The sequence below is a fragment of the Gekko japonicus genome, unplaced genomic scaffold, assembly GCF_001447785.1.
Source record: "Gekko japonicus isolate JY-2015 unplaced genomic scaffold, Gekko_japonicus_V1.1 scaffold2433, whole genome shotgun sequence".
NCBI lineage: Eukaryota > Metazoa > Chordata > Lepidosauria > Squamata > Gekkonidae > Gekko > Gekko japonicus.
The window spans coordinates 66,894-79,542 of record NW_015167608.1 but is presented as its reverse complement, the minus strand read 5'-3'; the positions used below and the strand labels follow the sequence as shown (position 1 = coordinate 79,542).

Here is a 12,649-nt window from a genome sequence, read left to right as displayed (position 1 = left end):
CCTACATTCACTGCAGCAAAAAAGCATATTTTAGGCATCAGTTTTGCATATCAGCATGCAGTCTGTATCAGCTCTAAAAAGCCTTGGTCTGTGCCATGTGGCTTTTAACATCCCATCCCCATTCGCCCCACTGCACCCTTACTTTTTGCTTGCCTTGCCTTGATTCTTGCAAAGAAACAAAACGACTTCTAATTCTTGCAGGAATTGGAACATATCGAGCACGCAAGCCTTGAACAACTTTGACTTGTGTCAAATTTCTATGTTTAATCACTGATTAATTGTAAGTGTGTTTACTGCATAAACAAAAAACGCGGAGATCTCTGTCCACAGTCTGGGAGCCAAATCATGAATTAAGGAAAGGAAGCTTGGTGAGAGAGAAGGGAAACATTAGCTGGAAAAAGTGCAGAGGAGGACAACCAAGATGATTAGGGGGTTGGAGGCACCTTCTCTATGAGGAAAGGCTGAAGAGTCTGGGACTTTTCAGTTTAGAAAAGACTAAGGGGGGACGTGATAGAAATTCCTAAAATTATGCATGAGAAATTTTTCTCCCTCTCCCAGAATACTAGAACGTGAGGGAATCTGATGAAGCTGATGGGCAGTAGCTTCAGGATGGACGAAAGGAAATACCGCTTTACACAGGGAGTGATTAAAATGTGGAATTTGCTGCCAGACGAGGTAGTGAAGGTCATGGGAATAAACTGCTTTAAAAGGGGATTAGATAGATTCCTAGAGCATAAGAACAGATCAGGCCAATGGCCCATCCAGTCCAACACTCTGTGTCACACAGTGGCCAAAATCCATTGTGCCATCAGGAGGTCCACCAGCAGGGCCAGGACTCCAGAAGCCCTCCCACTGTTGCCCCTCCCAAGAACCAAGAATACAGAGCATCCCTTGCCCCAGACTGAGAGTTCCTATCCGTACGTTGTGGCTAATAGCCACTGATGGCCCTCTGCTCCATATAAGAACATAAGAGAAGCCATGTTGGATCAGGCCAATGGCCCCTCCAATCCAACACTCTGTCATACAGCGGCCAAAAGTACCAGGTGCCATCAGGAGGTCCACCAGCGGGGCCAGGACTCCAGAACTCCCCCCCCCCCCACTGTGGCCCCTCAAGCCCCAAGAAGACAGAGCATCACTGCCCCAGACATAAGAACATAAGAGAAGCCATGTTGGATCAGGCCAATGGCCCCTCCAATCCAACACTCTGTCATACAGCGGCCAAAAGTACCAGGTGCCATCAGGAGGTCCACCAGCGGGGCCAGGACTCCAGAACTCCCCCCCCCCCCACTGTGGCCCCTCAAGCCCCAAGAAGACAGAGCATCACTGCCCCAGACATAAGAACATAAGAGAAGCCATGTTGGATCAGGCCAATGGCCCCTCCAATCCAACACTCTGTCATACAGCGGCCAAAAGTACCAGGTGCCATCAGGAGGTCCACCAGCGGGGCCAGGACTCCAGAACTCCCCCCCCCCCCACTGTGGCCCCTCAAGCCCCAAGAAGACAGAGCATCACTGCCCCAGACACAGTGTCCCATCTAAACCTTGTGGGTAATAGCCACTGATAGATCTCTGCCCCAGATATAAGAACATAAGAGAAGCCATGCTGGATCAGGCCAGTGGCCCCTCCAGTCCAACACTCTGTCATACAGCGGCCAAAAGTACCAGGTGCCATCAGGAGGTCCAGCAGTGTGCCCAGGACACTAGGAGCCCTCCCACTTTTGCCCCCCCCCCAAGCGCCAAGAATACAGAGCATCACTTGCCCCAGACTGAGAGCTCCTATCTATACCTTGTGGCTAATAGCCACTGATGGTCCTCTGCTCCATATAAGAACATAAGAGAAGCCAATGTTGGATCAGGCCAGTGGCCCCTCCAGTCCCACACTCTGTGTCATACAGCGGCGAAAAGTACCAGGTGCCATTACGAGGTCCACCAGCAGAGCCAGAACTCCAGAAGCCCTCCCACTGTTGCCCCCAAGGGCAAAGTTCAACAAAATACGAAAAGAAATCTGGTAAACTTCCCATCGGTGGAAAGTGCTGTCAAGTCACAGCCGACTTATGGCGACCTCCATGGGGTTTTCAAGGCAAGAAACAAAGGGAGATGAGTTGCCATGGCCTGCCTCTGCATAGTAACGGGACTCCCTTGGAGGTCTCCCACCCAAGTACCAGGGCCGACCCTGCTTAGCTTCTAAATCTGAGCTAGCCTGGGCCATCCATCAGCCAAAAAAAGAGGGCGGGAAAGCCAGTGTACAATGCAGGAAACAAAAAAGAACACCACTGGCAAAAAATAATAACGCACAAGGCAAGTAAGCCAGTGTATAATGATCAAATAAGCATAACAGCAAGTATAATATAAATCAAATAAACATAACAAGTATGATATAAATCAATAGGCCAAAGTGCAATAATAAATCATAATAGAAGCAAGTCACAGTCTTTCCATGTGTCTACTCCAGCATAGAAGCAATATCAAAGTCCAAATTGGAGTGCAAGTCATCAAATTTTCTGAGCCATAAAAAGCCCGACGCGTAATCCGGATGCCTGTCGCCGCGTTTCGATTAATTCTTATTCAAGCATGGCTGTAATGGGACCCAGTCTCAAAAGCTGGCATACACTAAGCCAGAATGGTCAGTCAAGGAGGATTAAGGGTAAATTATTTATTTTTCTTTACCATTTCCTAAGGTCTACCTGCCTGTGCAGGAAGTTCCCGTTCTTATTTACAAACTGGCAGCTGACGACTGGGAAGACTGTACAGCAATGTGAACTGGTGGGCTCATTTGGCTCAGTTCAGAATTCTGCTGGACTATTTCCCCCCTCCAATGATTGCAGAGGGATGTTTTAGGGTCTTTTTTAATTTCAAATCGTGGCTGGCTTATTTGATCTGTCCCTTTGTTGTGTTGAAGGAATCGTGTTCAGTAGCACCTTAAAGACCAACAGGATCCTGAGAGTGTACGTTTTCAAGAGTCAAAGCTTCCCGTCATCATCTGATGAAGGGGAGCTTTGGTTCTTGAAAGCTTATACCCTGGAAACTTTGTTGGTCTTTAAGGTGTTGATGAACTCAAACCTTGTTGTTTGACTGGTGGAGACCAACCTGGCTACCTGCCTGAAACTGTATCGTCGTGCCTGTCAATGTTCCCTCTAAGCTGTGGAGTCTTGTGAGCAAAAACTCTACTTTGTGAGCTCCTGGCATTAAAGTTGTGAGTGAGCGATTTGGCTGCTGCATAAATCAGTTTGCTCTGGAGCCATCCCTTCCTGAGCTAAGACAAAAATGTGTGAGAGCTGGAGGCTAAAAATCTGTGAGCTAGCTCACCCTCGCTCAGCTTCGAGGGAACACTGGTGCCTGTCACAGTTTTTATCCCACCTTCTTCCAAGAAGCTCAGAGCTGCATTCCCGATCACTTGAAATCAGACCTATTGTTTTTATGTTTTTAATGTTTTGTCAGCTGACTTGGGGATAGGTTATGTTTTAAATAAAACGACACTGCATTTGTTTCTCCGGAGGTGCTACATCAAAGGGTTGGATGCAGGGCTTGGGGAGGGAAGAGCTCTCTTCCTTCCATTTTCCTTCATTCAAACTGCTCTCTTTATGTGGATACATGCGAAGCTGCAGTTCAGGGCTCTTCCACTGGCCCATCCAGTCCAACACTCTGTGTCACACAGTGGCCAGAAATACCAGTGCCATCAGGAGGTCCACCAGTGGGGCCAGGACATTAGAAGCCCTCCCACTGTTGGCCCCCCCAAGCACCAAGAAGACAGAGCATCACTTGCCCCAGAGCCCCTATCTATACCTTGTGGCTCATAGCCACTGATGGACCTCTGCTCCATATGCCTATCTAATTCCCTTTTGAAGCTGTCCATGCTTGTAGCCACCACCACTCCCTGTGGCAGTGAATTCCAAGTGTTAATCACTCTTTGGGTGAAGAAGAACTTCCTTTTATCCGTTCTAAGCCGACCGCTCAGCAATTGCATGGAGTGCCCACGAGTTCTCGTATTGTGAGAAAGGGAGAAAAGTACCTCTTTCTCTACCTGCTCTTTCCCATGCATAATCTTATATGTGGGCCAGGCGAGAGAGACTTTGAGGCCTGCTCCATTCTGTGAGAGGCGGCGAAGGCCAGAAAACAGAAGCCAGCGAGTTAGAAAAGGAGTTGCACAAGCCAGTGCTGTAGTCTTGCATTTCCCTGTCTCTCCTCTGCAGTACAACAACCACTTGATAAGTCCCAAGGAATTTGTGCATCTGGCCGGCAAATCCACCCTGAAGGACTGGAAGAGGGCGATCCGGATGAATGGCATCATGCTAAGGTTAGCTGCTTGTTTGTGCAATCCAAGGTGGAATTTATCTTGGGTCCGTGGAGACCATATCCTATTCCATCACTGTTATCTTCCATCACCGCACCTCTACCACCCCTTGTGGGGGCATTATCGGTGTGCGAGACGTTCCGGGATGAAGATGGGATGACAGTGCTGCTGGGATGTATGTTTTTGGTCTGGTATTAATAACTCCAGAACCCCATCTTGCAATTAATGATCTATGTAACCTTGAGAGCACCGACATTTTAGTGTATTGTATTGTATAGGAGCTGCGGTGGCTCAAGTGGTTAAGGAGCACCGACATTTTAGTGTATTGTATTGTATAGGAGCTGCGGTGGCTCAAGTGGTTAAGACGCTGAACTGTAGGCTGTGGAAGGCCGGTAGTTCAGCAGTTCGAGACCCGAGTGTGCCGCACGACGGAATGAGCTCCCGTCTCTAGTTCCAGCTCCTGCCAACCTAGCAGTTCAAAAGCAAGAAATTGCAAGTAGATAAATAGGGACCACTTTGGTGGGAAGGGAACAGCGCTCCGTGCACCTTGGTGTTTAGTCATGCCGGCCACATGACCACGGAAACGTCTCCAGACAGCGCTGGCTCTTCGGCTTTGAAACGGAGATGAGCACCGCAGCCCTAGAGTCGGATTCGACTGGCTTTACCTTATTGTATTGTATTATTCTGTTTTTACTGTTTTAACTTTGGCATTCATGCCTCGTTGTTAGCCGCCCTGAGCCTTTGGGGAGGGCGGGATATAAATGCAAAAATAAAATAAAATAAATAAATCCCTCCAAGTCTTGTTCCATCCACACTGGCTTCCAGTTTGCTTCCAGGCTCAATTCAAGGTGCTGGTATTGACCCTTAAAGCCCTGTATGGCCTGGGACCGCCATACCTTAAGGACGCCTTCTTCCAGTGAACCTTCCTGTTCACTCGGGTCGTCTCCAGAGTCCCTACTTCAGTTGCCCCTGCCGTCTGAGGCTCGGTGGTTGGCTACCTGAGAAAAGAGTCTTCTCAGTTGTGGCACCAGGGGCATTGGTCTGTCTCCCTCTATTGGTGTCTTTCTCCAGCAGTTGAAGACTTTTTTGGTTTTGTCTGGCATAGCCCCAATAGTAGCAACTGGCACTTCTTCTAGTGTTGTTTGTTGATGTGTTTTTAATTGAATTATTTTATAAGTTTAAATCGGGGTGGTGGTGGGATTCTTTTTGGTATTTTTTAATATGTGCCTGTGTGTGCACCAGTCATGGCGACCCCTGGTGACTGGCCTCTCCTGGGGGCCTGGAGGGTATTCAGAGAGGTGGCTGAATAAAGCCTGCCCCCCGCCTCCTGCCTCTGGTATTCCAAGGAAAGTCTCCCATCCAAGTACTTGCCAGAGCCGACCCTGCTTAGCTTCCGAGATCTGACAAAATCAGGCTTGCCTGGGCTATCCAGGTCAGGAATTTTAAATGTCTTTTTAATCATTCAAATGTTTTACTTTAAAAAAAAAGTGTCTCCTTGGGGAACCTGATCGGGTGGAAAGGCAGCATACAAAGCATTTTAAATAATTGAATTATTTAAAATGTGGATCTCACGTCAAACCCTAGAGGCACGGGGCCTTGTCCCATATCAACCAATGTCTGTTGTAGATACAGGACTCACCAGAAACATTCCCTGTGTAAGCCTCACCAAAATGAATGAGATATGAACGTCCCCAGTCCTATTTTGATACTCTGACCACCACACTGGGTCTTCTCCAGTGTTCCCTCTAAGCTGAGTTAGTGTGAGCTGGCTCACAGTTTTTTAGCCTCCAGCTCACAGATTTTTCTCTTCGCTCAGGAAGGAGGGCTCCAGAGCAAATTACTTTATGCAGTAGCCAAATCGCTCGCTCGCAACTTTAATGCCAGTAGCTCACAAAGTAGAATTTTTGCTCACAAGACTCCACAGCTTAGAGGGAACATTGATCAACGATTATAAAACATTTTGGTGCCAGGGTTTTTTGTTGTTTTTTTGGTTGAAATCATTGCACATGTGTGCCTTTGTGTTTTCTCCATGTGTTTCAGGAAGATCATGGATTCGGGCGAGCTCGACTTCTACGAACACACCAAGGTGTGCTCCAATACTTGCCGAAGCACCAAAATAGATTTGACAGGAGCCAGGGTCTCTTTAAGCAGCCAGACTTCAACCGAGTACATCCCGCTCACCCCCGCCTCTGCAGATGGTACGTAAACCCCATTAGCCAGGCCCTGTGTGTTAAGTTAAACCCATCTTCCGGGGACCCTAAAAATAAATGTTGTTTGAGCACAAGTCTTATGTTTCCAAGCATCCTCTCTCCATAGTCCCTCAGGCTCCAGAAGGCCTGAGAAATAAAACTTACGATCGTAAGAAAAGCAGAAGCCTTCTAATTGAGACGTTGGATTAGAAAGATATTTATTTATCTATTTATTTTATTGGATTTATAACCCACTCTCCCCGAAACCGGCTCAGAGCGGGTAACAACAGTTTATAGCACATACAATCTAAAACACTATAATAATTACAATAAATATACTAGGACAGGAGTGTTCCCTCTATACCAGTTTAGTGTAGTGGTTAAGTGCATGGACTCTAATCTGGGAGAACTGGGTTTGATTCCCCACTCCTCCACTTGCACCTGGCTGGATGACCTTGGGCAAGCCATAGTTCTGATAAGAGCTGTTCTTGAAAAAGAGCAGTTTCTGTCTGAGCTCTCTCAGCCCCACCTACCTCACAGGGTGTCTGTTGTGCGGAGGGGAAGGGAAAGGAGTTTGTAAACCACTCTGAGACTCCTTTGGGTAGTGAAGGGCAGGGTATAAATCCAATCTCTTCTTCTTCTTCTAAACACTGTCATAAAAACTTAAAGACATACATACAAAATTGATTTGGAAAACACTGGGCATTTTTAAAAGCTCAACATTTTACCTGCTTTCAGGGTTACGAGTGTCCTATCCATTTCCCAAATTCAGGAGTAGTCCCAGATTCCCACGGTCATAAAATTCACAGGGCCACCATGCACGATCTCTGAACATAACTGACCTCATAGGCTTTTTGCAAAGGCAAAACTGGGGTAGCCCCATGATATGTACATACCTGTCTCAAGGTTAGTTGTTCCTTGATTACTGATCACGGAAAGAAATCCCTACAGGCAGAATGCAAGAATTTCGAAGTGCTGGTCTCAAAACAGACGGGGTCTAGTTTTGAAAGGAGAAGATAATTTTCTGGTTTCTATCCAGAATTAGTCATCACAGATTGGTAGAAAACAAGAGAGGGTCTGTTTACTCTGTGCAGTAAAAGAGCTGGCTTATTTTGCAAGGGTGTACCGTGAAGGGTTTCTGCTGTGAAACGAGTGGTAATTTTGGTTTGTTTTGGTCTTGATTGCATCTCAGTGAATGGATCGCCTGCCACCATCACCATAGAAACGTGTGAGGACTCCACCGATTGGACTACCAGTATAGGAGGTAATGTTCGCGAAAGGCTTTCCTGTGGTTTGTTTCTCATCGGCCATCTAAGGACAACAGGTTTCTAAGGAAAAAACAAGTCACAAGCAGTGTTCCCTCTAAGCTGAGTGAGTGTGAGCTAGCGCACAGTTTTTTAGCCTCCGGCTCACACCTTTTTGTCTCCGCTCAGGAAGGAGGGCTCCAGAGCAAACTAATCGATGCAGTAGCCAAATCCTCCTGCTCACAACTTTAATGCCAGGAGCTCACAAAGTAGAATTTTTGCTCACAAGACTCCACAGCTTAGAGGGAACATTGGTTATGAGCAGTGTTCCCTCTAAGCTGAGTGAGTGTGAGCTAGCTCACAGTTTTTTAGCCCCCGGCTCACACCTTTTTGTCTTTGCTCAGGAAGGAGGGCTCCAGAGCAAAGTAATCTATGCAGCAGCCAAATCTCCTGCTCGCAACTTGAATGCCAGGAGCTCACAAAGCAGGATTTTTGCTCACAAGACTCCACAGCGAAGAGGGAACATTGGTCACAAGCCGCTTAAAATTTTGGTACACAGCCGTTTGTCCACGGCTCAGCGAATCTGCTCAGCCCACCACAGCTCTCTGCTGTTGTGGTTTGGACGTAAACTGGCCAACGTAATCTTTTTATCGATCCAGATTTTGTTGACAGAGGGGTCTGTGTAAGCGGAGAAGTTTTGCATATTCTTACAGAGACCCGAAGAGACTTAGTACAAGTCAGCACTAGTCTGTGACTCTGTTTATGAACATATCTTTAGCTTTCAGCCGAGACGTTGTAAAGAAATGGCAAGGAGAAATAAACCTGTTTGTTGGGCATAACAGCCCTCCTTGTGTATCAAGATACGCCTTGTGTAGGCATAAACATGACTGCAGGGCTCTTTTTGTAGAAAAAGCCCAGCAGGAACTCATTAGCATAATAGGCCACACCCAACAGCAGGAACTCATTAGCATAATAGGCCACACCCACAGCAGGAACTCATTAGCATATTGGGCCACACCCCTGACAGCACAGCTCATTAGCATGTTAGGCCACACCCCCATGTGACCAGAAGTGTGGTTATCCAGCCACACCCACCTTTTGCTTCTTACTCTGTTTCCCTTGTTTGTGGTCAAAACCCAGGGCCTTTTTTTGTAGCAGGAACTCCTTTGCATGTTAGGCCACACACCCCTAATGTAGCCAATCCTAATGAGTTCCTGCTGTTGGGTGTGGCCTATTATGCTAATGAGTTCCTGCTGGGCGTGGCCAACTTGGGAGCCAGCCGGAACTCCGTTCCTGTGCGTTCCTGCCCAAAAAGAGCCCTGAAAGGGAGGTGTAGAGCTCCCAGATAGAAGAATGTGTTATTTTGCACGTAAACTGGCAGATTTGGCAGGCTGACTCAATCCAACGTGGGCAGAACAAGAAGGGCCAGGCGTTTACTTAGGGCGGGAGTCCCCCACCTGGTGCCCGCTAAGTTTTTTAAATAAAATGGACGGGACTTTTACCCAGCAAGGCTTCTGATTGGCCATTGGAGATTTGATTGGCTGTGCAGGTTTTTAAAAGCATTTCTTTGGCCATAGCGGCCATTTCCGCACAACGATCTTCACTGTGTGACTAAAGGTAAACCGTGGCTGTCATTTCGTGGCTGCAGCCACTTTGCTGTGTCAGAATTCCAAAGGTGCCCACAGGCTCAAAAAAGTTGGGGACCGCTGATTTGGGGGATGGAGATGGGGGGGGGGAATTGAAACAGGATTTACCAGCTATCATGGCTACTCTGACCGTTTGATTTAAAGGTACTTTGTATTCAGGATTTTCTCCTCTAACCTCAGTGGTTTATAATCAGGACTTTTCTATCCCAGGTACATTTGGCAACAGAAACTGCTGGAATCGGTAGAAGTTAGTTAGGGTTGAGAAGCAGTTGGAAGGAGGGCAGATTTTTTACATATGAAAAAGTAATAGATGAAGCGGGTGTTTACGACTCGTCGTTTCAGTATTTCCCGTTAAGAACTGTAACATATGGAATACAGAATAAAGAACTGGTATAAACTGACATAAAACACAGCCTGAGTTGTTGATAGAGAGTTCCATATGTAAGGGTCGGATAGGGGCAATTTACATATTGGTGAAAGACTTAAAGATTAGGAGATGAGTATTAAAAATGGAGACAAGATATTCAATGCCCCATTCTACAGCCTATTCTACTTTCTCCTCTGTTCTTTAAGACGATACTTTTGCATTCTGGCGAGGTTTGAAAAAAGCAGGCCTGCTGGAAGAAGTGATCCAGGAGTTCCACCTGGAGCTTATGGAGACTATGAAGGGCCTCCAGCAGAGAGTTCGGGATCCCCCCTTACAGCTCAGTGGTAAGAACAGGCTGGCACCTTTCCCTGCCACCTCCTTGCTGCAAATGGCCTGGTACCCTCCCTCCCTCTCTGTCTCTATCTCTCTCTCTCTGTCTCGCTCTATCTCTGTCTCTCTCTGTCTATCGCTCTATCGCTCTGTCTATGTCTGTCTGTCTGTCTGTCTCTATCTATCTCTGTCTCTATCTACATGAAACTGAGCAAACTTCAGAGGACAGCGGAAGACAGGAGGGCCTGGCGGGATCTGGTCCATGGGGTCGCGAAGAGTCGGACTCGACTGTGCGACTGAACAACAACTCTCTGTCTCTCTATATATATATCTCTCTGTCTCTTTCTCTCTCTTTCTGTCTCTCTCTCTCTCTCTGTCTCTCTATCACTCTGTCTCTGTCTGTCTGTCTGTCTGTCTCTCTCTCTCTCTCTGTCTCTATCTGTCTCGCTCTCTTTCTGTCTCTCTATCGCTCTGTCTATCTCTCTATCTATCTATCTCTATCTCTCTATCTCTCTCTATCTCTGTCTCTTTCTGTCTCTATCTATCATCTATCTATCATCTATCATCTATCTATCTAGTACTGCTCATATGGCTATCAGCTTAAGCAGAAATCAGAACCAAAGAAAATATTTTAAAAGGCCTTAGTATTATTTCTCTTATATTTGATTATTGCGCCTATGAATTTTGCCACTGAGAGGGTGACACGATCGTTGGTCTCCGATAGTAGCCATGACACCTGGGCTTGCACATTGAGCAGTTCCATATCTTTAAGTTAAAGGGGTGACTAAATGAGCCCACAACTCATCGAATATAGGGCACTCCATAATCATATGTTCAGTGGTTTCAGTTGTATGGTATGAGTCTCTGCATGTTCTATTAGGGCTCTTTTTGTAGCAGGAACTCCTTTGCATGTTAGGAGACACACCCCTAGTGTAACCAATCCTCCAAGAGCTTACAGTAGCCCCTGTAAGAAGAGCTCTGTAAGCTCTTGGAGGATTGGGCTACATTAGGGGTGTGTTGCCTAATATGCAAATGAGTTCCTACTACAAAAAGAGACCTTATATCTGCCGACCCTTTGTTATCTGGGAGGGAAGATGTTAGTTATGCTTTGATTACAGCATTAAGCACAGCAGAACACTAAGCTCTGTTCCGGTGCTCTTTGCAAGCCACAAAAAGGACAGAGAGCCAGTGTCTTGTTAGTAGTGAAGGTTTCAGCTTTCTTCAGTATCTTCAGTTGGGACTCTAGCTCTTTTTGTTGCTGTTGTCATTTTTGTTTTTTAGATGCCGTCTTACTCAACAATACGGTCCAGAACTTTGGCATGTTAGATCTGGTGAAGAAGGTTTTGGCAAGCCACAAATGCCAAATGGACCGTTCCAGAGAGCAATATACCCGAGACTTAGCAGGTACCACCCCGCAGTCCTGTATGTGAGAGAGATGCGGTTGTTGTTTGTAGGGAGTTTTTGGCAGGAGAGCCTCTTCCCCCTCAGGGTTTAATCAGGACAGGTGTGAAGATGTGATGCTAGGTTTTTCACACAGCAATCGATAGTCAAAGCATGCTAAGTATATGCAACAGAAGTCAATAATCTTACCAAACTCATATATTGTAATAGAATTATCAATGTTATAAAGAACAATTATCAAAAAGTGGGTGGTAACAAACTCAAACCCACAATAAGTCACAGCACAACTCCAGAGCAGCAGACTTCCTTCATTAACTGGACAAGCACACAAAAGAAAAGAATTGCTTATATAAATTTCACAGGTCCTTGAATTGAAGTCCAAACATCTATATGTTGTGGCCTGTAGAAAATAAGATCTGTCCCAAATAAAAACTACACAGTTCCGGATAGTCAGCATTTTGGACCTGTTCCTTTGTCAGAGAAATTAGGTAAGTCTTCACAGGCATACAGTAAATACACATGTACAATTAAAGTCCCAATCAAAATATTTCTATTAGGTATGTTGTCGAAGGCTTTCATGGCCGGAGTTCATTAGTTGTTGTAGATTTTCCGGGCTGTATGGCCGTGGTCTTGGCATTGTAGGACCTGGCGTTTCACCAGTAGCTGTGACTGGCATCCTCAGAGGTATAACACAGAAAGATGGAGTACTCTCTGTGTCAAGGTGAGAAGAAGAAAAATGATAGGCAGGTAATTTATATCTACTCAGGAAGGTGGGGTAGGTAGCATGATAATGTCTTAGCCCTACCCCACCTTCCTGAGTAGATACAAATTACCTGCCTACCATTTTCCTTCTCACCTTGACACAGAGAGTCCTCCATCCTTCTGTGTTATACCTCTGAGGATGCCAGTCACAACTACTGGCCGAAACGTCAGGCCTATAATGCCAAGACCACGGCCATACAGCCCGGAAAATCCACAAAAGCTCATTTCTATCAGGCTCGGCTCTGTATCTCTTGCAAGTCGGAAATACTGCCCACTTTTTGATCATTGCTCTTTATAACATTGATGATTCCACTATGATATATGTGAGTTTGGTATGATTATTGACTTTGGTTTCTATATAATTATGTTAAGAACATAAGAGATGCCAGTGTTGGATCAGGCCAAAGGCCCATCCAGTCC

At 46.2% G+C, this 12,649-nt stretch overlaps 1 protein-coding gene across 1 annotated transcript in view; it reads left to right on the top strand.

Moving 5' to 3' along the window:
* Positions 1 to 12,649, top strand: part of GMEB2 (glucocorticoid modulatory element binding protein 2) — a 22,730-nt gene that overhangs the window by 7,329 nt on the left and 2,752 nt on the right. The window contains exons 4-8 of the mRNA XM_015414010.1: positions 4,190 to 4,293; positions 6,331 to 6,488; positions 7,672 to 7,743; positions 9,943 to 10,080; positions 11,348 to 11,470. Coding sequence (XP_015269496.1) covers positions 4,190 to 4,293; positions 6,331 to 6,488; positions 7,672 to 7,743; positions 9,943 to 10,080; positions 11,348 to 11,470 — 595 coding nt within the window. The remainder of the gene's footprint in view (positions 1 to 4,189; positions 4,294 to 6,330; positions 6,489 to 7,671; positions 7,744 to 9,942; positions 10,081 to 11,347; positions 11,471 to 12,649) is intronic.